At 42.4% G+C, this 25,615-nt stretch overlaps 1 protein-coding gene across 1 annotated transcript in view; it reads left to right on the top strand.

Moving 5' to 3' along the window:
* The first annotated feature begins 7,176 nt into the window (after positions 1-7,176).
* The window catches only part of PCSK2 (proprotein convertase subtilisin/kexin type 2), a 92,029-nt gene continuing 73,590 nt past the window's right edge, over positions 7,177-25,615 (top strand). The window contains exons 1-2 of the mRNA XM_048935770.1: positions 7,177-7,695; positions 24,352-24,456. Coding sequence (XP_048791727.1) covers positions 7,501-7,695; positions 24,352-24,456 — 300 coding nt within the window. The 5' untranslated portion in view covers positions 7,177-7,500. The remainder of the gene's footprint in view (positions 7,696-24,351; positions 24,457-25,615) is intronic.

The following is a 25,615-nucleotide window of genomic DNA, read 5'->3' as shown; positions in this document are numbered from 1 at the left end:
TATGAAATTGGGGCAATAAAGAGCACAGATGAGTTCATTTCAGTCTCATATCAAGCTACTTAGCTCTGGCAGTATTTGGCAGCTGAATTATGAGAAAAGTGATCCAGGAAGCTCAACAGATATGGTGGAGGTGTTTGTTTTTCTGCCTTTGCCTCTATTTTTCAGTGGGGTGGGAGGCTTTAACTTGAAATAGAATATACAGAATTTGTCTAAGTTCCATCATAAGGACAGCTATACAGTTAAGTCTTCTAATAGTCTTCTTATTATAAATATTATAAATAAATCTTCTTATTTTCCTGTCAACATGAGAACAAAGTTAATGAAAGAGTTCAATTTACCCTTTAGAAACTTGCAATCTCAAAGATAAAACAACAACAACAAAAAAACAACAACCAACCCTATCTGTATATACGGTGCCACATCTGTAATTTATGGAAATAACTTTAATTCTGCCCACATAAGAACTTTCAGCTCAGATGGGAGCATCTTTTTTTCATTTCCAGTCTTGCCTTTACGAGTTAGTTTGTGATCATAACTCCTTTTTAGCACTTGAGTTAAGAAAAGAAAAACACACAAAACCACAGCTTTCCTAATTAGTTTTTGTTCTCGCTTGGAAACAAAGCCCCCAATTTTAGTAGATGGAAATTAAAAGCAAGGTTCCGAAAACATATCTTTGTTTCAACAGATGATTGCTAACTAATAAATGAAAATTATTAAGCATACTATGGGAGCATAACATATTTTAATGAATTAAATGAATTAAATCTAAAATGAAATGGACAACAGTAAAACCAAAATTTTTCAACATTATTTAATTAAGAATCAAGCGTCTGGTTTTTACCAACAAAATTGTCATGGCAACTGTCAACACTGCCTATGGGTTTTAGTTGTAACGAGCTGCTGTTTTGTCCCATGTTTCAGACATTCAGCAGCCACGCATTTACATGTTAGTGCTCCAACAAAGTGCTGAAGAGCTGGTTATCAGATGTGCCACACTTGTGTCACAGAACGGCCTGGGTTGCAAAGGAGCACAATGCTCATCCAGTTCCAACCCCCTGCTATGTGCAGGTCGCCAACCAGCAGCCCAGGCTGCCCAGAGCCACATCCAGCCTGGCCTTGAATGCCTGCAGGGATGGGGCATCCACAGCCTCCTTGGGCAGCCTGTTCCAGTGCTTCACCACCCTCTGGGTGACATCCCCCATTCCTCTCTTATCAAATGGATGAACAATTACAAGGGCACAGAAAGCTGGATGAACTGCAGTTACCTCCTTCTCTACCTACCTTCCCGGAGCCGTTCTGTAATGCACTTGGGACACCGTTGGGATCTGTTCGAGGCAGATCTCTTGCCCTAAATTGACACATCTGGCAATTTTCCTTTCTCCCAGTCATTCCCACTGTTCAGAGATCTTGTTTACCTTTACTTTCTTCTGCCCTTTTCCCTCAAGTCTGCTGGTTTGTTTGTTTCTTTGCTTGTTTTTCCAGGCCTTGCTTAGGAGCTTTCTTTCACCACTGTTATCTCCTAAAATGTCACTGAAACCATCTGCTTCAAGCTGGCTCTGCTGAGCAACAGTAGCTCTCTAACATTGTTTGCACAGACATCCTTTCCAGACAGACTCCGTCTTCAGCAGAGAACTCAGTAGCATAATACCCAAACAAGCCTGGTAAACCTGACAAACGCATCCCTTTAATATAAATGGACCACATATTTTCATTACTTTTAGTACCTCTCTGCCATGGCTGCCTGAGCTGAACGTTTGTCTATGAGGATATTAAGCAGTGGCTAAGAGTCAGATTCAGGAAACGACTTCAGCACATGGGTAATCATATTCCCATTTAGTAAACAGACGCACACGTTGTAGTACCAGGGAAATCCGTGAGGCTTTCAGCACATGCCTAAATTTAAGCATACTCAAATGCTCAGTTAAACGCTATTTTCTTCCAAGGACTTTATTGTTCTGTTTTGTGAATGTGAATTTTACACATAAGCTATTTCTCTCTGTCTTTTTTCGAATTGCAGACTTGTAAAGTAAGCATGGGAGATTGCTTTCACTGCTTGTCTCAATGCCTTTCACCTTCTGCCTATCAGACACCGTGTTATGCAGCAGCCCTTCTGTTGCTCCTTACACCTAGACATAATAAATAAAATAAAAACTGATTGGGAAGGAAATTATGCCTCTCTTTGCTCAGCCCACAAACCCTGCAATCAATGTATTCTGAAAACCACTTCTGATAGTCTTCTACTATTTGCATTATCATGTCATTAATTTAGTAGAATTATTATAATTCTGGTCTACTCTGGTGCTTGGCAGCAAAAATTTAAATAGAAAAATGTGTGTTGTGAGGATTATGCCTGCAACTTGAAGTCTAACTAATTAGAAAGTGTGGACTAGGTTTCTGGTGTCCTTAAGTTTGCAATGTCCATACAGTCCCATGCAGTGATGGCATGAAACATTTCAACTCTGTTCTTCATTTCTGTGTCTGGTAGCTGCCAACCCTTCTGGGTACACATAACTTACATAGAAAGTGGTGCCTGCTGTAGCTTTCTCTCTCCAAAAAACTCATTTAACATAAAGTATATCAATCAGAATCTATTTGAATGCAAATGATACTGTCATCATTAATGTGTTTATAACAGTAATGTCCCTATAGCATAAAACAATGAAAAGGTTCAGATGGGTATTTTGAAATAGGGCAGAAGATCTTGAAATTGCCTAAGATAGCTGTATCCCAAGCTCTTTAACCTAGAGCCTCGCCACAAAACTATGTTTTCCTCAGCATCATCATGTTGCAATCTTTTTACTGCTGTGCTTGAATGGCCCAGATGTGTTTTCTGAAAACCCACTGTAAGACAGCCATGGCTGATTTGGCAGTCAGCCCAACATGGAGCAGTAGTGGCTGTGCTCTCCCTCAACTCATTTACTGTAGTCTGCTTTGCTTTCCTCATCTTGATGCTGCTCAGTATCAAAATAAACCAGTGTAAAGCCTGCTCTTAAAGGCTGTCATGGGATGATCTGCAGGAAGGCTGATGCACAGTCATCATACCTTTAAGATATTTGTGCAGGAATCTTTCTAAGTGACTTTAATCCTGTAGTTGAAGTGGGCCAACTCACAGCAGTAGGTCAAAGGGAAGTTTCTGGTGGCATGTACTGGATTCTCTTTATGGTGTGCATTCAGTTACACAGATACTCAATTGTTTTGGATATACAGAGAAAGTAGGGCTCTACTTGCTTTTCTTCAGATACACCTACTTGTTCCCTGTCTTAGTAACTTCTAAACAAGACTGTCAAGCAATACTCCTGCCCTCCAAGCCATGTTTTTCTTTTTGTAAACTATGTACCAATTTTTTTCCTTTAAATCTCTCCTCGTCTTTTTAGCCTCATTTATGTTGCTCCAAATGCAGGCATTATCCATAAGCCTGCTTCAGAATCCAGTTACAGCCTGGTTATACACTTAGTTCACAGCTTCACAAGGATAGGTTTAAGGGAGAATAAAACTTGTGCAAAAGGATGCTCACGTGATTCACTCATAGTACATGAAATTGTGTCCATCTCTTCAGAATGCTGCTGCTTGCATACCTGCTGGGATGACCAACTGAAGATATAAGCAATATTAATCTTGTGCTTAGGACTCAGTTGACTTCCGCAGTGAGGAAACGAGTTCTTCCAACTTCTTACCTTTTGGTCTTTTTGGCATGGCATTACCCTGTGAAGTTCCCAATAAGAGAAATACTTATCATGTTAGTACTTTGATGACCTCACACTAAAAGCCAACTACTTGTTGTAAAATAGTCACAATGATATGATTTAAGGGTTACTTAGAGATGTAGCCAGCTACCCATATGGGACATAGAATTGTTAAACTAATGTTACATCACTTTTTAAATCACTGTTGTAGTTTTAACTGGTAAAACCAGTGGTGTTATTTGTTAGCTTTCTGTAAGATAAGCCAAGATGTATGGGGAAGCTTTGTCTCTCTTACTGGATGAACTGATGTAGTTGGAAAAACAATATGCAGGTTTTTTGATCCATCATATCTGCTATATTGGTTGTACCTGGGAGACATTTGATATTGCATGACGCTGATGAGTAAATTGGATACAAAGTCAAAATGGCATTTCTGAAGCAGACTAAAACATGATTAAATGCTTAAGTATAATTACAAAGTGGGAATCATTGTTGAAGGTGATTTGTTTCTGGAGATATTCCAGAGGACTGGGGCCAAGAAATCATCTTTGTAAGACCTTGCTAAATCCAGTACATCAATGTACTGATAAAGTTTGTAGGTTAGAGAAGGAAGTCATAAACAAAAAAAGAGTGGAGTGCTGACTGATCTGATCTGGGTTGTTTGGAAAGCCCCATGCTTTCCAAAGTAAATTTCCATAGTACATTTCCAAAGTAAATTTGGAAATTTGGAAAGTAAATTTTACTTTCCAAAGTACATTTCCATAGTAAATTACATCTATTTCAATAAAGTAGAGTAACATATATATGGGAACAAAGATCATCAGCCACACTGTATGTAATAACAGCAGTCCTGAAAAAGGTTTGAGGTAGATGAGAAATGTATAAGTTGGCTTGGGGTGGTCTGCTAAACAACCGGGATTCTCAGTGGGGAGGAGACTGAATGGACACCCTGGTTGATGAAATACTGGGTATCCACTAAGAAAAGGAGAGCTATATAACATCCATTTAGCACTGGCCTGACCTGAAATATCTGGAGCTGAAATATCTGGAGCAGTTATAGTTCACAAATTGAGGAGATTAAATGGGAATTGTTGAAAGGCTGCTTCACTGAAAGTAATTGAGGGAGTGCTACCTAGATGTCTTTATCATCACTACCTTGAAGTTACTATTAGGAGAGGAGAAATTTGGTAAAATTTCAGCATGTCAGCACACAAATTCATAATAAAACCACTATCCAGTAGTCAATGCAGGACCAATCAGTATTCTAAAGAAGAGGCAGAGTTACAGGTTTTTCTGCAAATGACTGTAAGCAATCACTATAACATCTCCACAGTGGCTGTAATGGAGCAGTCTTGATTTTTAACTCAAATCTATCACACCAAGTAGAAATAAAAAGGACTATGGACTAGAAGCAAAAATGGATACATGTAAGTTCTACAGCTTACATAAAGCACCGGGTTAGAAATCCCAGTGATGCTGTCTGATCTTAAACTGCTATAAACTTCGACTCAGAGAGACATATTGGAACTGACTTTTCCTGGTGCTATTCAGATTTGACTTTTTAACTCAATCTTTCATATTTTTTTTTCCCCCACTCTTTTCTGTAAACATAATTGGAACCATCCAAGCTCAGCAGCATGAGGTTTACAAGCTAGAACCAGCTGGCTCCATCTCTTCATCAGTGTAATGTCCCACCCCAAAATGTTCTTTGGTAGCACTGACTTGCAGAACAGCAGTGTCAGCTGGCAGCAAGGGATGAGAGAAGATCTGTGACTAAGTCAGACTGCTTGCCCAGATCTGTGATGTGGCCCTAGTTTCCAAATGAGCAGGATCTTGTCTTGCTGGTTTGATGGAGCCAGGAGGGCTGCTCCATTGCCTTTGTTATTGGTTCCTCCTTTGAGTTGTTAACAAAATGGATACATAGCAAGCAAAAGAAGAGTGACTAGGAGGAAGAAAGTCTTACATGTATTCTCACATATAGGAAATTTTATAGTAGAGAAAATCCCACTTGGCTGCTTCTGTTTTAATTTCCCTCAGCTTCTCATCCTGAGGAACAGCTGTGAGTGGAAACCAGAGGGGCCTCCATTGGCTGGTGAGACATTGCCAGCAGCTGTTACTGATCTGAGAGCCTCACAGCCCCTGAGTCACCTGGAAACAAATCAAACTGCAGGGTCTGCTTTAATGCTGGGAGAGATGTTGTGAGGAGAGGTATTGCTGAATATTGATGAAAGCAAGCACCTTGGCTTAAAGAAATATCATATAAAGTTGTTTTAATAACTGTGTGTGCTAAGAACAAGCATCTAAAATCAGGATTCTATTGATGTAGTGTCTTAATGAGGTTGCAAAGATGTTTTCCTTCTTTATTGTGCCATTTCTCATATTTTACCTTTCCCCAGTGTTTGATTTTTTTTTCCCCAACACCAGGCTTTCATTTACAGCACTTCTGTTGATTTAAAAGGGCTTTGGATCAGGCTCCGAGTTACCATTTCCCTTCTGTTTGAAGAGGGATTTTCTTTTACCCAGAGGAAGGAAATCAATAATTTGTCATGGCAAACTAACACTCATTTGGAACCACAATCACATGGTGAGCTTTTCTGTCGTTTTCTAAAGCTTTGGAGGTTAATGGAAGAAGAGTCTTCCTTGTGATCTTTGTTTTCTTTTGTTTTCCCCAATTGATTTAGGTACTGTACTCCACTGGGCCATTTGTAGAATGGATTGTGGTAAATTTATCACAATTTGTTTTAAAGGCAGTGCTGCCTCACTGTGCTTTCTGTGTCCTAGGTTGTTCCCAGGGCTCCATTCAGGGATCAGTCTGAGGATTAACTTTTTTTTGCATGACAAATTAACAAACATAGTCGTAGGAACAGGTTATCATATACCTTGATGGAACAGTGAATACTCTGTACTATTCATTTCCCCTAGGAGTTTTGAACAGGGTAAGATTTCTATTCAGCAGAGCTCCATTCCCCTTAGGCACAGCCACCTCTCTGAAATCCCCCCAGCACACAGACCCCATCCCAGGCTGTCTGCACAGGTGCAATCCTGCCGTTGCTTTCCTTGCATCTCGCATAGAGTTTGTTGTTCGAGCCCAGAGCCCCGCACTCGGTGCTCCCAGCATTGTGGGGGCCCCGGACCCAGAGTTTTTCCCCTGAATGCTTCTCTGTGCGTCGGTTTGTGCCAGAAGGGGCACGGGAACCCCGTGCTGGGGCAGGGTGCACCTGCCGCTTATCGGGCTGGCTACGGGAGCCAGGTGCTGGCACCGGACCGCGCAAATTGCCGACAGCTGCCCAGGTGCGTTCTGCTGGAGCATTCGACCCCCCAGCCTTACAGCTGCTGGCAGTCAGAACCCGCTAAGCGGGACAACCCCCCGCCGAGGGAGGCAGAGCTGGGGCTCGGGGTGGGGCTGCCGGGATGCTGAGCGAGGTTGGCTCCGGGGGGGCACTGCGGGCTATGCGATCGCCAGCCGCGGGCGGGGGGGAGCGGGGCGATCCTGCCCGGCCGTGATTGGCAGCGCGGCGGTGTCCCCTCCCGGCTGGTGCTTCCCCTCTGCCGGCTCCGCGTTGAGGAGGGGCTGGGGCTGCAGCGCCGGCAACGCGCACACCGCCGCGCCCTGAGCAGCCCCTGCAGCCCGGCCGCTCCCGCCGCTTTCCTTAGCCTGGGAATTTTTTTTTTTTCTTTTTTTTTTGGTTGTTATTTGTTTCCTTCCCCCTCCCCCCCACCTCGCATATTCCCCTCTTGCATCTTTTGGCTGCTTCCCCATCTCGCCCGCCCGGCGCCCTCCCCGCGGGCTGCCTCGGCGGGCGCTCAGCGCGGGGCCATGCCGGTGGGGCCGGCGCTGCTGCTGCGAGGCGCCTTCGTCCTCCTCCTCCTCCTCGTCCTGCTGCTGCTCTCCCTCGGCTCCCCGGCCCGGGCAGCCGTCTACACCAACCAGTTCTTGGTGGAGCTGCACGGCGGGGACCAGGCGGAGGCCGAGCGGGTGGCGGCGGATCACGGCTTCGGAGGGGTGCGCAAGGTAAGGGCTGCCCGGAGCCGCTGGGGAGCGGGGATGGAGCACGGCCGCGTCCTACAGCCGCACGGCTTCGGGAGTCCGCTTCCCGCAGCCGCTGCACGGCAGTCTCCCGGGAGGGCGTTCTGCTCGGACTGGGAGGTGAGGAGTTTCCCACATGCTGGGTAGCTCGGCGGCGTCTTTGGACTTCGCTACGTAAACATCCTCCAATTGAGCTCTCATCCTGCGGGGCTCGGGAGCGGTGTGGGGCAGAGCGCAGCGGGGGCCGGGCCGCCCGAGAGCTTCCTGAGCACGGCTGGAATTGAAAACTGCTCCGAGCGCTGAAAATAATTAAAGCTGTATCTCCATGGAGAAGCTCGCACACGATTTAAATGGCAGATTTCTTAGGGATTTTGACACTTAAGTTTGAGAGGCTGGCAGCCTCCTTCGTGTCCCTGTTATTCTCGTGGAGAAATAGGACATTGTCAGGGCAGAGAATCCACTTGATATTAAGCGTGGTATGCAATCAGTGCACATCGCAATTCGATGTAAGTTGGGAAACTTCGAGTTCCATTGGAGGCTGTTTTCTCTCCTCAGGTCCTAGAAAGTCCTCGGTAGCTTTTGTGTCAAGGAGTCCCTGCCCAGCTCCTGGTGAGCCTTGCTGTGCTAGAAATCTCTAACACTGCAATAGTAATCAGAGCTCTAAACAGTTTAGTGTACAATCAGTGGGTCTAATACAGTGTACTGGTCAGGATGATTCCTGGCAGTACTTGGTTGGAGGGGTGTGGAGGGAAATAGAGCTCTGTGAGCATTATTTGGGTTTTTTCTTTCCCTGGTAGTTATGCAATGAGATCCTGATCTGACTTCCAAGGAATGGAAATTGCGTGCTGAACTTGAATAAGTGAAATGATTTAATCCCCTGGGATACCTGTGTGTCTGTCCTATGAAGTGAGACTCACTTCCTCAGGCTGCCTTGACTCCAGTGGGGGCTTGTTACAGAAATGAGGACAGTGTCTTTGTTGCTTTGAACACCACCACTGCCTGCTGCTGATAAGATGCTTTTGTTTTGGGCTTGTCCTGGTGATGGTGGGGCTGCTCCCCTGCTGCCTTTGGGACAGGAGCTGTTATAGGGATTTGGTCATGTTACCTGAAACTTTGTAAATAGTGTTGTTTGGTCAACAGTTTTCCCTTGTTATTGCTCTCTGCCTGCACTCCTTCCTTCATATTCTGTCCTATCCTGGGGGGTACCTGTCTGATAAGGCCTCAGGAGGAGGGAAGAGTACCTTGCTGTGGAGCTGAATTTCTTTTTACCTTAGCTAGATGCTTGAAGAGATGGGGGGGGGGGGGGGGGGGGGGGGGAAACGACTGTAGAATGAAGAAGAGCAGCTTCTGTTACAGTTGTCTTCCCAGTGCTTGTTAAGATGCATACTGATTCCACATGGAAATTGGATTTTTAGCTCGTCTTGGCAAGAACTGGAGGGAGATCCCCCAGGTATGTGGAAGGAGAGGATTTGCTTTCCTGTGCCTATCTCAGGGATGCTGTGTCCCTTGGATGCTGGAGTCCCATGGAACAAAGCCTTGCAGAGCTGCGGTGCTTTCTGTGTGTGCTCACAGTGAGGAGGAGGTGGCAGAGGCTCTTGTACTGTGCACGTGCTGTCCCAAGAGGTTTTCAGGTTACATCATCCTAGTCCTTGAAAAGCTAGAAAGCCTCCCACCCTGTGCCTACAAATCTGAGAGAAAATACCGCCCTGCTCTCTGCAAGGCAGAGATTTTAGGGAGCGGGAGGAGTTCCTAGAGTTTGGCACTTAGCTGAGGATAATCCATCAGAGTCTGATGGCAATCTGCAGGGGAAATCTGAACGGGGAGACAGGTGGGTGTCAGTAAAAGCGTGTGCCATCTACACAAGTGTCTCTTCAGTACTGCTGGATAGAAGAGCCTCCTGATCTGTTTTGCTCTCATTGGGCTTATCTAGCATCTCAGTTTATAGTCTGCAGGCCTCACTTTAACAGTAATAACAGCAGTGCAAAAAGTTAAACGCGGACGTGTGTGAGCATACAAACAGAGCTGGGAGTGGTAAACTCTCCGGGTGAAAGTACCATCTATAGAACGTGCTGTCTGCGTTCTTGGAAAATTAGGAAAAAATTATGCAAGGAGAAGTGATTTTTTTCCATGCTTCACATGTACTGTTTGGACAATACACTGCATTATTTATTTAAACTAAATCCAGTTACCCTTACCAATACTGAGGAAATACTGCTGTCTGAAAGCGGTCACCTTTGTTTCAGTGCAGGTATTTTCCTGGCAGTAGTAAAGGGCAGGTACAGCTTTTTTTTTTTTTTTTTTTTCTGGAAGGATTTAAGATGTGTAGAAGAGGGATTGCTTTTATACTTGTTATATATCACAGATGTGTGTTCCCATGTCTTTGCGGGAGCTGATTTTTAAATTACATATTTTTAGTGCTCACGGCTTTTCCCTGATAACACACAAACTGTGCACAAGTGCATATTGCGGTTATTTAACAACAAACTTCTGCAGGAATGCGAAGGAGAACATTGCCTTGAAGATTAATGTCATGAACAGTGTGCTGTGCTTTCTAATTGATTCCTTGGCCGTGTTCCCTGCCATCATTCCAACGCTTCTGCAAGACTACAGGTGGGCGAAAATATGTGCTTTAAACGTGGTGCACATTTAATTATTTCAGGAGGGCTCGGTGCTCACATAAACAGCTGCCTGATTTAGATTTCGGGCCCTAACATGAGGCAGAGTCTCAAGAATGCTGACCAATTTTCTTTAACTTTTCCTGAATTGACCTCAAATACGGACTTCTGCAAATCTAATGGTGTTGATTGTTTTTTTTTAATGTTTACAGTTTTGCAGTCTGTGCGTACTTCTGTATATTCCCTATGAAACAAATGCTGTGATAAAGCATGTTCTTATTTAAAATGCTTATGCCATCTTCAAGCAAACAGGAGTCAGGAGGCAACCCCCTAATAGCTACATCATGTTAAATTGTGAGAACTATGAAAGGAACAACTTCCTTTTTTCTGTTTGCCTTCTGGCACCTTACCACCAGAATGCATTTCTTAATGCGGGCTGAAAAAAAGCTGCTTTTTGATCTTGCACTGCAGTTCTTATTCCTTTTTACCAAGGGGAGCTGAAAGAAACATTTGGATAGGTCTCATAACTGGAGATCAGAGCTCAGGTATCTCTTCCATTTCACCAGCAACGCTGATGCAGATACAATCTACAAAATGCCACCATATCTAAATATTCTGCTGCTTGTAGCACTGAGGTGAAAGGTTTTATAACAGTTGGTGTTGAGTGGCCTCAGATTTCAGAACATGGGGAATCTTATGTCACCCAAAGTGACTTTCTGCTTTCAGTTTTTTGCTTAGGAGACTGCCAGTTTAGGACCAAGCTTTATGGAGCTGCCTGTGACTTTATGGATGAAATGATGGGAGCTCATGTGCACTTACACAGTGCAGACACCATTTTGCCTAAAGCAAAACTTACCCATAAATAAGCCAGAATTACTTGGGCAGCCCAATTTGTCTGCATCTAATGTGGAAACAGATGATGCAGCAATGGAACATCCCATGCAAAGGGGAGTCAGGGAGCCTGTCCTCCCCATATGAGTCCATTGGAGTCTGAAGACTTGATGTCAAGTCTCAGACTGCAGTATTTCCATGCGCTAATATGTTTAATAATTAATTAGCTTTGCATTTTATGTTGGCCTAGAGGGAAGGGTGTTTGTTTGCGCAAAGTAATCCTTCATTGTAGAAACAGAAAAAGCCTTTCTAGAACTGGAAGGTACAATGTTACTAAGGAAATGTACAAAGAAACTAGGACAAGCAGAAACTTCTTGCAAATACTGATTGTGCAGCTACCAAGATTTCAGTAGGTTTCACCATAAAAGAAAATGCTTCAGTTTTCGAGAGTAAATCTGAGCTGATGTGTTCAAGTTAAGGGGGAAAAAACAACTGCTAGGGAAAGTTTGATCCTGCTGTGGTAAGATGTGCTGCTGGGGGATGATGGATAGCTCATTTTTCCAGAAAGACCCTGGAAGAAAGTAATTTTGGAGGTGTGGAGGGAGCAGCCACCAGGCTCTGGACCCACGTCAGTTCCATGCCTGCAGAATGCTGGCAGTGCATGGCCAGGCTCTGGCTGGGAAGTCCCACCGGCTCCTGTTTACACCCTAGAGAAGTGTTAGAGGAATTAATTCAGTTATACTGTGGCAGCAGGGAGTTTGCCTCATATGTGAAACAATATATTCCTTTCAAAATGGTGCTTTTTTGTTGTTGCTGTTATATTCTATTTGAAATTCCAACTTGGACATAAGAGCAGCAACAGTAGTGAACACTTCAGCTGGCTAAGCACAAAAGGTCCCATGTTACTTCAGTGCACTTGCTCAGACATGTGAAAGCTGGACTCTATCCACATAAAGAAAACAAATGCTCATGCACATCCCTCAGCCAGTGTCTGCTGAGCTCCTTCCCTGTCACAGACCCAAACTGGCTGCTTGCTGGCGGTGAGCGTTCTGTTTGAGGTTTAAAATAATTACCTTGTCAGCTTTCTGTAGCATCTATTTTTTGAATGCAAAACAAGGTCAGACTCCCCTGCTATGGATCCCTGCTGTAATTGCTCTATTACTGTTTTCAATACATGGTGTAGTTCTGTTTCCTGGCAAGACATGCAAGTTAAACCTTACTTTTACAGATAAGTTTTATTTACGTGTTACAGCTCAAATGAAAAATTGTTTGCTTGTAAAGCTGCTTGTGTTTTTATTTATTCCATACAGCCTGAACTCAATGGCAAAATTGCTTATGTGACAGAGAACCAGGAAATGCCCCAACAGACTTTTTTCACTTTTTTTCTTCAAGCTGCAGCCCAACTCAGGACATGCAGTGATTTCTTTACATTGTAATTAGTTTTACCAGTGTCAAGGAGAAAAATAGAGAAAATGCACAAAGAAGTGACCAGCATTTCCAGATACTGTGCTCACACCAGAACAACAAGGTACGTTGAGGTCTAGTTTGAGCCTTTGCCTGATAAAAACTTGTGCAGCAGTGTGTTGCAAGGCACCAGGGATGGCTTGCAGCTCCAGGGTCTGAGGGCCTTAAACTGCTAAGGAGCACCAGTTCCTGAAGCCTGGATGCAGCTGGGTGCCTCCTGCTGCTTGCTCCCTTTCATCCTCAGGCAAGGAGAGCAGCTCTGGCAGTTCCTAACTGCCCCCAGTCCTGAGCTAGCCTCCTGGGGCTGCATGCAGCATTGCATGCAGTGACTTCAGCTCCTCAGATTATTTATCTCCATGATGCTACATGGAGATCTCAGTGCCATGCATGTAAGGTTCGTGTTCTGTGCCAAGAGAGACAGGCTTGGTATACAGAAATAACCCCTTTGCTTTAAGTCTGCCACTGGGCTATTTCAGACCTCTGCTGTGGAATTTATAGTTATTTTAATATTGGTGCTAGATAAACGAAGACCATTAGCATGGTGTCACTGCCTGTGAATATACCACCCTGCTGGCAGCCTAGCATCTCCTACCTTTTGCCCGCACAGTTTTCCTTTGTGACTTTCAGGCTGCTTCTGGATGGTACATCGTATGGGTATATTAACTGCCTGTATGCACTAAAGCTTTCTGATCCAAAAGCAGTGGCTCAGTCTGGGACTCTGGTGCTATAATTCCTCTGAACAGGTTTTCCAGATGTTGAGAGCAGTCTGGCTGTTCCCCTTAGAAGCAGTGTGGGTATCTGTGGCTTTTACTTATGCTTAAGTCAAATTTGTCCCCAGTCCCAAATCTGTGCAGCAAAAGGATAACTGCTTTTGTAAAAGAACCCGGTTTTGGATGGCTGTTGTTTGGTATCAGAGCAGATGGACAGATCTTACTGCCATGTGACAACCAGAACCAGATGGTTTCAGTTACTCTGCATGAGGTAGAACATTTTGTTTCCAGCTTGGGAGTTCACATCCATATCAAACCTCTAGACCAAAATAAATTGTCAGTGCTCTCCCAGCTCAGAGTGCTTCCATGTGAGAGTTCGAGGAGTCCCCTGGTATTCATTTGTTAGCAGGTAAATGGTCCTGGAGACTGACCGTGCTGCTAGGCTGGGTGCCTTCAAGAAGCATGGAGATAACTGTAGGATTCCTGAATTTATTAGATGTTATCTTTTAGAAGAGCCAACTTGTGTGAAGGTGGAGGATAGCTTTGTGTCTTCCTCTCAAAATGTGCAGGCAATAAGATATAATAGCCCATCCATCTTAGAAGACTGTTTTAACAATACTAATGTGGTTAAAATGGGAAAGCAAACCCAACTGCAAAGCGGTTATCATCAATGTAGGAGTGCTAACATGTTTAACAAATGCCAGATCAGAGCAATAACAGCACAAATTTCATTTAAACTAGAACTTTTACTAGTAAGCCTGTGCTGATTTAAAAATAAATAAAATATATCAGACTTCCTGGAACAGTTATAGTGGTAACACTTGATGTGGCAGTTAAGTGGAAGTTTGCATGCAATCCTTTTCTTCATCCATGTATGGAATTATTCCAGTTAAAATGAATCTGTACGACTCAAGCGTCAAATGCTCGTAATTAAACACTTACAAAGAAGCTGCTGAAATATATGTGGGATTTATTTGGTAGATAGTTTCAATCAGTGAGTTCTGAGACATGAGCGTGTTCATGGAAAATTCTGCGAGCTGGAAATCAAGCCAGAATGATTAAGTGAAAGATAAATTGTGCCAGCTCTTGTTAAAATAATAGAGCAAGCAAGCCATCTTGTGCAGGTCTGGTTTTAGGACAAGTGGCTAATTTCTGTGAGGGCTGCAGTAATCAATGGCTGGACTGTACGGATGTGAAGTTACCTTTGCCACGCAGTGCTGTCCTAGTCAACAGAAAGTTCTGTTCTTTTCTATTTTAGCTTTTCAAATAATGAATAGGTCAGGTTTCTACAGGATGCTGGCTGCATCTACAGGATGGTGGCTATAAATACTGCAGCGAGCAGCCTGGTGCTTCCATCTATCACTGGCCTCTGGTGGGAGGAAGCCGAACTGCTTGACTCTTTGTCAAAGATGGGATTTCTCCAAGAAACCTGAAGTAATCTGGTGCATTGGTCTTGCTCTAAATCAATGCGAGCTCTGTGTTTAACTCTTGTAAGTTCATTGAAATGCTCCTGGGCTGTGCTTTGGGACGGAGTGAGCTGTGTGAAATTCTGCACAACCACCTTGTGCTGTTCTGCATGATGAAACCTGATGTGGCCATGAAGTTATAACAGTCACTCTGAGTCTGGTTGGAGTGAGCCCTGGCTGTATTTTCAAGTAGTGTGAGCTTATACCTGGAATTAGGGAGTACAAGCTAGCTCAGTCTTACCGCTTATATACAGGGCTGTAAACAGCTCAGGTGGACGGCAGCATTGCTACTTTAGTCACTCAAGAAATGAACAGGGACATAATGTTCTTCATCATGTATTATCTACCTTCTCAAACAATACCTTTGTGTAAATGTTACATCCTTAATTTCTTTGTCCACAGAAAGCAAATGGAAAGAGTGACCTCAGTGTTTGCATCAAACCAGTCAGCAAAAGTGCATTACCAGTGCTCATGAGTGAGTTAGATTATTTGCTTACCTGATGAGTAAAACGTACTGTGTCACACCTGGCTTCTCCTAGAGTGTGCAACGAGATTGTGAAAACTGAGACCCAACAACTTTGTATGCACTAATGATAAAGCAGAGAGCCCTGTTATCAGGGATGCACTCAGTATCAAACTAGAGCTGGGCAGTTGAAACTCTTAAATAAGTAGTTTTAAAAAAAGGGGAGGGGAGGAGTGAACAGGAGAGGATGGGGTATCGTGTATGCTTTCTTGATGAGAGTATCCTCCTTTCTGCCTATTCATCCTTCATGAAACACAGGTGAAATGAATTGGTGCAAGTCTGAAATAGCTCTGTAGCTGAACCCTGCATTCAGTGTTCATTGTGCAGAGCTGAGTACAGCTGAAGCTTCTGCCTAAGGCTTCCAGTTACATGCGAGATGTGGTGAATTAGCTATAACCTTTACTTGTCCCCATGGGGACCTTGTGCTTTCCCATGTCAGTTAATCTAAAAAATGTCTGTCAGTGAAATTTAGCAACTTAGAAGTCACTCTGAATCAACTGTTATGCATAATTGTCATTTCTGAGTTTGGGTGGAGAAGTGTGACAAATTGGGGCCTGAACATACTTGCAGGCTAGAGCAAAAAAAGGTAATGATGAAAATCAGTTGTTTACGCTGGTTAAATGATGGTTGTGAGTCTGGGTACCATCTGAAGATTGATCTTTACAGCATTTCAGTCTATTGATTTTTGCATTACCATTTAGACCCTAAAACTTTACAGGTCACTGTACTTCTAGTTCTAAGACCTTTCCATTTCTCATGCAATTCAGATATAGTTCAGAATGAAGTCTAGACAGAACTGATACAGATTGTTTTCTCTCTTCTTTCTGATGGGATTAAAATACTCAATTTCCTTATAAAATACCTTTTTTTCCCCTTCTAACTGAAGACATTTTATCCACATTAAATATATTGGTAGAGAAACCAATATTCCAAGCTCCAAAAACTGAAGCATGCTTAAGTAATTAATTAAAAACCTATATTTTTCCATGCCTAACTGATGTAATAAAGAAAGATCAGCACATACTGGGTTGACCACAATTTCTGTCAGCAGTAAACGTTTGTCATCCATCAGTTTGTAGCAACAAATAGTAAGAAGACATTTCATAGTTGACTGAAAGGTCAGCGAGGAAGGGAAAGAGCTGGTGATACAATTTGCTTTCCTTTCTCATCATTATTGCTAGCATCTGGGCAGATTTTGTTTATCTTTTATTTACCATCTAACACAGAGCTCTTGAACCCACTCACAGCTGTTAGCCTCCATTGTGAAGTGAGGATCGTACAGGACATACTGGAGCTGAGATGAGTTGTCTCCAGTTCATGATGATGTGAGTAATGGACCCATTCATCTCTGACATGGTCTTCTATTAATATGGACAAATGTCCATGACTTTCTGCTACCACAGTCAAGCAGCTTCACAAAAGCAAGGAAAACAGCAATGCTCTGAAATGTTACTTTTCCTTGGCTCCAATGAAAATGTTTTCTCGAAGCTTCCTTGCACTGCTCTTTTCAAACCTAGTATCTTGTCTCTTTTTTTCTTTTTTTTTCAATGGGGCAGTTTTGTTTTTAACTACTGCCCATCAGCTTTTCTCCCATACAGCATCTATTTTTCTCCAGAAATTGAGTTTTTTTCTGGGACCTGCCAGACTTGTTTCTATTGCTAAACCATACTGAACTTCCTTGAGAAGAACTTTCTATCCATCAGCTATTGCTTGACAGCCTGGCACTAAATAGACACGGAGAATAAAGGGTTTGTAAAGAAAGAGTTACGAGCCTTTCTTAAGTGCTGGGGAAGGCCAGCATCTCTACATTAGTACGGTTCACCTTTTCTGTGCTTTCTTGAGTAGTTCTTGTCAGTAGCCAGCTTATTTTGGTTCGAGCTGCTTTTATAGCTGTATTTCCTTAGAGTTTGAGTTCATGACTTTGCTTTTAGGCACTACATTAGCGGAGCACTTGCGCACACTTGTCCTACACACTTTACTGTGTGGACATTGATTTTAAACATAATGCTGAATAACGCTTTGCTGAAATTCAGAGTGTCCTTGAGTAGCTGTCTGAACCCCTCTCCATCTCTGAGATGCAGATACCAGTTATTTTTAGCAGGGTTAAGCTATATCTTAATGCCGTGTTTCAAATGTAACAAACTTTATTTCAAGTGTTCTATCTTCATATTCTTAGAGCTGATGTCACAGTGGACCTTGGAGTAACAATAGGAGTCTATCTTTTTAGTTACATCCTTAAAAGGACAGAGAATTGTGTTGTAGATCAGAAGAGAGGGAAAACAACTAGTTAGTAGTAATTGCTGTCAATATTGATCGACCTTTGTTAGAAATAAACCGTGATCACTGAAATGTGCAGACTATAACTAAATTTATTATAATTTGAATTTTCTCTATGGCACGCTGATAGAAGAGATTTGTCATGTATTATTTAATCATTAAAATATTTACCAAATTTCAGTTTTTAAAGAGATACCTGATATATACATATAGATTTACCCACTAATAAGTATTGACAATGGCACTTAGCATTTCATAGTTTCAGTAGTGCTGTGCAATCATTAATTACATGAATTCTATCAATAAATAAAAATAGGTAAACAAGTACTTATTAGACTATGCTATTTTACATGCAACTGAAACAAGAATATTAACAGCTGTAATTGCCTAAGCTTCTCCTAGCATTAGTAGAAACAGGGATTGCCCAGCATCTCAGAGCACTTGCCAGGGCTAAGCTGCAAGAAGTATTTAATCTATAATTGAAAATCATGCCCTGCGAGTCTTAGTTTTGGTTCTGTCCTACAAGTGCCGCCATGGGGGGGAGGGGAAGAGCCAAGAGGGAGTAGGAAAATTAAATGCTCCTGGACGGGGTAATAGTGGTGGGGAGGATATTTGAGGTGTGAAAAATTTCACAAAATATTACCATCTTGGGAGATGCTTTGAAAATGCAGAAGGGCCTTGAAAGAGCAGCAAGAGACCCAGAAGCACCTTGTTTCTCCAGTTAGGAGATAATTGTGAATAGCATTAGTCTTGTTATTCTTTAGTTGTAAAATAAAAATAGCAGATCCACTTCTAGGGCACCATCTTTTTTTTCCCCCCCATCTTCTTAAAGTGTTAAATGTCATGTGTTAAATGAACTAATTAGTTAACCTGGTCAGATTCTGACCAGTTTTCTGTGTGTGATGTAATCTGTAGCGCACAGCTGAGCTACTAGCAGGACCAAGTTAAGAAAGTTAAGTTACAGATACTTCTCCGAAGAATGTCTGGAGTCTAATTTCTGTTTGCTTTTTTGGGTATGAGTTTTTTATTTAGTTTTTGCTTGTTTTGTTGGTGCTCTTTTTCTCATAGGATCCTCAGCATCTGTGTATAATGGACATAATGATGATTACTGAGCCTTCACTTGAGGCTTTCAATCCAACAGTAACAATCACCAACTCAAGGTAACGGTGATCTGGATCAATCCATAGAGTCCAATGTAATTGCTGGTGCATAAGCAAGAACATTCATCTCTAAATCCGAGAACTGTCCTGCTTTGGCTGTATTCAGCAGTGCACGTGACAGAATCAATAATGTGTTCTGTGGTTACCGAGGAGTAACAGATAAAACTCTAAAATGCACAGATCCATTCATCTAAAGTAAAATGTCTCTTTTAAAAGCCTGAAATGGCGTGTACAAACTGATAAAACTCACAGCAAATCCACAACCTTGTTGTTGATGACTTACACGACTGTTGCAGGCTTTCAGGATAAAGCTCTTCAGCAACAAACTTAAGTGATGTGAGCACAATAAAACGTAAAAGCTTAGAGTCATTCAATTGTAAATCAAATTCCAAACATTGTGAACTTGAGACCAAACCAATGGTGCAGTTTCTTGTAAGCTCTTGCAAGCACTGTGTGTGACAGTGTAAGAACAATACTAATGAGAAATTGAGAGTTGTCCTTTTGGTATCAGAATTGACCCTATCCGAATATGGGTAGATGTGCTCTTCTTACAGTCTCTGGAGCAAAAAAAAGGTGCTCCTGATGCACAGCTCTGCTCATCTAGCATGGCCACCTAAAATAGGTCAGATGAATCATGCTCTGAAAGTGCCTTTTTTTCTTCTTTTTTTTTTGCAGTGAATTGTATGGGGAGCTCACATGAATTCTGAATTTCACATGGACACACTGGACATGTAATCATAATTCTAGTCAGCCAAAAGCTGGTCCCTTTTCTTCCATTTACATTGTGCATTTACTTTTAATCTTGTGCTCACTGTATTCAAAAGGCACTAGGAAAAAACCTTATAAAATAAAATCTTGTTTGGCAGTCTTTGGATACCACATCTGCATTTATAATGTTTTATTTATAATGTAATGTTGTATTACTGCCTGTTGATTGGAAGAACGTACAACAGAGATAAGAACATATGCAAGTAGCTAAGCCAGGCACTTCTGAATTCGTCAGTAGAAGAAATGCTGAACTGTGTGAATCTCAGCTGACTTTACAGGGATCGTGTTGTGTATAATGGATGTTTTAATGAGATTTACATTTTGGAGGTGTTAAAGCTTTGGCTAACACCTCCACCTGCCAAATTTGCCAAGCTAAATAGGTTTAAGTTTGATTATTACTTGGATGGAGACAACTAACACGTAGCACAGTAAGTACAGTGTGAAGTGGGCCAGGAAGACCAAATCAGAGCATTGAACCATTCAATCCTGGAGCCTGGTTGCTGTTTGGAGCTTGTGCAGATTCTACCTGAGCTCCTTTTGCTGAGGCTTTTGAATAATTATAATGAACTAATGAGAAAGCGTGAAATCCTTGCCTGGGGCCTTGGGCACACTGTGGACTGAGTTTCACGTTGAGCAACCTCTGGCAAAGCTATAGCCTCTGTGCTATTCCGCACTTCTCTACCACCATCTGAATTAATCCTTTCTTATTTGTACTTTGTTCTGTTTCATTTCTATGCCTCGAGCTGCCTGAGTTTCTAGCTGGCTCTACTTGTATGTGGTCCTCGTCGCTATAGCGAGTGAGTGCCTTTGACTTCAGATTTGGCTCCCATCTGTATATTTAAAAGTAAAACGATTTCTAATGCTAATCAGGGTGAGGGAAAATGAGAGAGAGAGTTTTAAAAATTCATATTGAATATTTATAAGCATCCTCGGTGCATTTGGGGAAGCTGGGATGAAAAGGTTTCTAAAAGGTTTCTAATTTCTGCTGCGAGGCACTTCGTTGTGCTTCAGCTGTAATGGCAACTGAAGGAGCAGGGCCTGAGGGGCCGTGAAGGCTCCAAACACATTTTCTTGTGCCAGGTCTGGGTTGTATAATTACTGAGCAGTAATGGGATGAAACTCACCTGTGGAGATCTATGGCTCCTTTTAAAGGCAGGAGCTGTGCTAAGGCTGTGTTGAGGAGAGATTGTGTTAGTATGTTTTATTTATTTTAATTGAGGGCAGGTGTTTTTTTTATTTCCTTAGAGCGGATCAAAGGTTTCTTCAGCACCAGTCTTGGTTTGTACCCTATGTACCAGTCCCATCTTTGTGCAGGCAAGAAGCCGCAAAGAAGGTCTTTGCCATCTTCTCTAGATAAGGAATTTCAGTCAATCTTACTGACAGATCCATTTATGCTGATTTCAGTGGCAATCAAGAAGGGTAACTGTTTAAAAAGAAAAAACAAAAAACACAGCAGCTTTTGCTTTTTTTAAATTATTTTACTCTACAGAAGTCGTTGCAGACTGTTGTCTCCACTGCAGACTAGGAAAAGGAGCCATAGCAGTAGGTTCAAGTAATCTGTTATTTACTGTTTTAGAGTAATCTGGTATCGGGGAAGAATGGCTGGAAATGAGACATGAAACCCAGCAGAGTATTTCAGGGATGCTGTGTTAAAGGATGCAGCAGGACAGGCTGCATGTGAAGCCCAGGCAGAGAGAAAACTCCTTAAAACAGGACAGAGCTATTCAGTCTGTTCTTGCTTCCTGTTTGTGCCATAATTTGCTTGTGAGATGTATGGGAAATAGAGCCCTGAAGCAAGTCAGTGCCATTTGATGGGAAAGATAAGCCTGGGAACCAAGGCTCCTCTTTGGGTTTGCATTGCATTTGTCATTTCTTAAATCTAAAGACAGGCTGTGAGAACTGGACCTCGCTATGTCGAGGTGAAATAGTGATCTGTCTGATGGCTTTATTCAATATTTTGTGAGTCTGTAATGTTGGTGTTTATTGGTGCTTTATAGCACATTTGCTGCAAACATAAACTCCTGGCTAGATTGTACCTTTTTTCCCCACCAATGTGTCTCTCCAAGGTGGCTCAGATGCTACTGGTTTAGATAAGGGGCAGAGCTGCAGTTCAGTCTTTCTGTGGCTTCTTTTCTTCAAACCCTGCACTGCTGTGCAGCTGATCTTCATGTCTCGCGCTTTCAGACAGACAAAATTAGATCTGATGCTGCTATGCATTGTCCAACACAGGACTGACAAGGAAATAAAGTTGGACCTTCCCTGTCAAGCAGACAAAGCGGGATGGACATCCACTCCAAGGGAGCTGCTTGCTACCCTGACCTGGACAGGTGCCTGTGAGGAAGACGATATCCTATGGCTGCTTTTCCTTCTTGGAGCAGATCTGCTTCTGGAGGCTCAGCAGTGTGCTGTGCTTTTTGTTTCCCTTTTGTCCCTTCCACAATTGTGTGGTACAACCCCTGTGCCCCCATTAGGAGCAGTTGTTCACTGACAGGCTGTAGCAGAGTCCGTGAGCCCAGAAGCAATGCAAGCAGGGTCGAATCCTAGCTGCCTATTTACAGCCCCTTTTCTTGAGTTCTGCATCTAGGACAGCGCCAAGTAGATTTCCTGCATGGGAAAGACTGCATATGAAAGGGGAGTGCAGGAAGGCTGTGGGCCATGAGTTTATCTTATTTTTATTTCAGTACTAATTGCACCTGTACTGCTCTTTTGCAGCAGTAATCTGATAAAAGCAGAGATCCCAGCCATTTCCCTTTCTAGATAAGCCTCTTCCATTTAAAGAGTTATTTTCTTTCCTCCACTTAGTTGAACACCAAAATTTCAAAAGTAATTTTCTGGTCCTCATTCTTTTCTGGAAGGAGGTTAAGTACTTCATCAAGGCAGTTGCAAAGCTAAAGCAAAGGTTGGCACAGATTGATGGATGAGGGCTCGCTCTCCTTGCCGTGTTCAATTAGTGATTCTGTTTTTGCTCGCATCTTTTTCACCAGTAATTTCATACAAGTTAATACATTACATAATTCCTGAGTTTCTCAGTCTGCCTTATTTATACATCAAGGCAATATTAGGCCTGTTTTTTATCGCTCTTAATAATCCTTCTTACTTTAATTTTCAAGTGCTTGCCAGTAATTACAATTTTATATAATTGCTAGTTTTTGTGTGAGGGCAGGAAGCTCTGTTTCTTTCTTACAGAAGGAGCCACAAGATCGAGTGAATTATTCACTCATGTTTTGTGCACAGTCTGCTGCTGAAATAGGATTCTACTCCAATTCAGTTCCAGCTTACAGTGAACGTATTATGGAGTAAGCTACTGCTGGTGGATCTTCAGGGCTTGCGGTGCATGTGAACCCTTTGGTTTTCATTTCACACTGTTACGTGCAGTGTTTATGTGGTCATGCTGAGCTCCTAAGCGGAACTGAGCTCCCAGAGAACCTAATGGCAGGAAAAGCAACCCAGTTGTCAGGTACCAGCATCCTGGTGTTTGGAGTTCTGGAGTCAGTCACAGGAGTGTGTCAAACATGAAGCACTTGAGTGGCTTCATGGATTTCACTGCAAAAACCCTCATCAATGCATGCACTGTCTTAAGCGCTTTGCTGGCATCTGACTTTTCCTGCCTTCCTATAGTTTAAAGATTTCCTGAAGAGTTTAGATTTTCTGCATATTGCTATTTCTGTTGTTATTCACAACTCATGGTGTTTGATCATGCCATGTTTCAGTTATTGCTCCCTTTCTGAACAGAATTGGAGCCTTAAGAGGCATAGCTATGTGGGTAGATGGGAGGACTTCTGTGGCTACTGCTATGAGCTTTCTGTAGTCTTGTTTCTCCTTCAAATACAGTTGTGTTGTTCTTCACGTGTGTATGAAGCTGATACAAGATATTCTGGTTATTTGCCCAGAAAAGCTCTCCAGACAGAGCTGAGACTCAGCTCTAAGGGTCCACGATGATTTTGATGAAATCTGCTTAACCTGCAGTTAGAAGGAGGTCCTTGTATCAGAACGGAGTGCTTTGATTTTTTTTTTCTTAAAGTTCCTTTGCATTACTGTATCACACACAGTGGGATTTTAAAAGCAAAAATGGAATTTTTTTATTTCATTGACACAGAAATAGCATAAAAAGAAGACTTTGCAGGAAAAAAGAAGTTAGGTCTCAGTCATTTTTGTAGTGTGATCAAATTTTAAACTTTCAGAATTCCCTGAGAAACTTGCATTCCCATGCTACTCCACGCAAATTCCAGAATACATTTGCAGAACTGCAACAGATACTGTGATAAATGTAATGAAACAGGGAATAATGTCATAGTAGGAAAACTGTATCTGTGAACTGCATGTACCTGTATACAGGTATGGAGTCTCATCTATGATAACAGGATCCTGCTGCCCTTATTCATCCCAGGATTTGGCAATTATGGCATTGCCTCTGATGCATTCTAATGACTTGGAAACGTACTTGTGTAACAGCTTACTGGTGGAGGATCGTTTGTGGTAGTTTCAAATCATTTTGCAGTTTATTTTGTTCTTTTACTCCATCTTTTTCAGGAAGCAAGGGATTGCCTTTCAGAATATTAGTGCTAATAACCTTAAGCTTAAGCCAAAAATAATATGAAGTATGCATACAAGTCATACACGGTAAAACTGCAGCAAATAACCTTAATGCTGCTGGGCACACCTTTCAAAAATAACTTGGAACTGATGTTCTCAAGAGTGATTTGGGCACTGTGGTGTAACTCCTCACAAGTCTTGTTTTGTTGGCACCTGAGTCGCCTCACAGGTAAAGTCTTCCATGGCATCCTTATTAGTGGCTGATAGCTCTGTGTGTTTCTCTCTTTTCCTCAGCTCCCTTTTCTAGATACTGGTTACTACTTCTATCACAATGGCATTGCCAAGGCCAGAAGGCGACGAAGTCTTCACCATAAGCTTCATCTGGAAAAGGATTCCAGGGTAAGTGTATCTACATTATTTGCAACTGACAAGTTGTTGTATTTTATTTTTTGAAGTCTACAAGCTGGCAATAGCTTGTATTTTTTTTTCATTCTTTTTTTTTGTTTGTTTTTGTCTGAGTTGCTACACCAGAATAACACTGGACTGGAGTGGGGCCAGTGACACAGAAAGTGCATTGGCTGCCCAAGTAAAGTAGATAAGCCTGAGGAGTGATATCATGACAACAAATAGATTAATTTTTAATCCTTCAGTAGGCTTTAAACTTTTTGTGCTGCAAGCAAAAAAAAGAGGAGAGAATAATTTTATCCAAAGAATTTTATTGCCAGTTATTATATGTTATTGGAACACTTAAGAGAATGAAGAAATGAATAGGGGGGGAAAAAAAGGTTGCATAAGATTGTAATTGTTGTGACACCACAGGAGTCAAGATCTGATGAATTCCCAACTTAGTTTTCCCACTTTTGCGGGAGTTTCAAGTAGTTCTTGACCAATGTGCAACAGGGATGTGTGTGGCCAGTCCTGAGTCTGCTGGTGCTCACTGCAGCCTCAGCCTCGAGCTGAGCACTCCTGTACTTGTTCCAGACTGACCATTTAATGAGCTATCTCAGACTCAAGTGTGTCTAAGAAAGTATTTGAAAGAGCTTTAATGAGTCTATTTTCTCTTTCAGAAATACTTTCTTTTGCAGTCTTCCAATATTTGTGGTCTCTAGACTCTCAGTTGGTTTCTGTCGTGTGCAATGAAATCTCATTTTTGCTGTTATCTCCGCCCAGTCTGATTAATGTTTATAAGTATCTAAAGGGAAGTGGAAAGCAAATGGATGAGGTCATGCTCTTGCTGTGTAGCAATAGAACAAGGAGTAATGGCCTAAGACAGAACTTAGTAAGTTCCATACAAACGTGCAGAAGTTCTTTATGGTAAGGTTGACAGAGCACTGGAGCAGGCTGCCCAGAGAGGTGGTGGAGTCTCCTTCTGTGGAGATACTCAAGGCCCATCTGGACGCCTGCCTGTGTGACCTGTTGTAGGGAACTGCTTTAGCAGGGGGGTGGACTCCATGATCTCTTGAGGTCCCTTCCAACCCCTGCAATTCTGTGATTCTCTAATTCTTCCTGGTGTTGCATACCAAAGATTTGCTCTCCTTGGTTTCAGTGAATAAAGCCC

Source organism: Lagopus muta, chromosome 2 (genome assembly GCF_023343835.1).
Source record: "Lagopus muta isolate bLagMut1 chromosome 2, bLagMut1 primary, whole genome shotgun sequence".
NCBI lineage: Eukaryota > Metazoa > Chordata > Aves > Galliformes > Phasianidae > Lagopus > Lagopus muta.
Note: the sequence above shows the minus strand (reverse complement) of the source record. Positions and strands in the feature narration are given on the sequence as shown.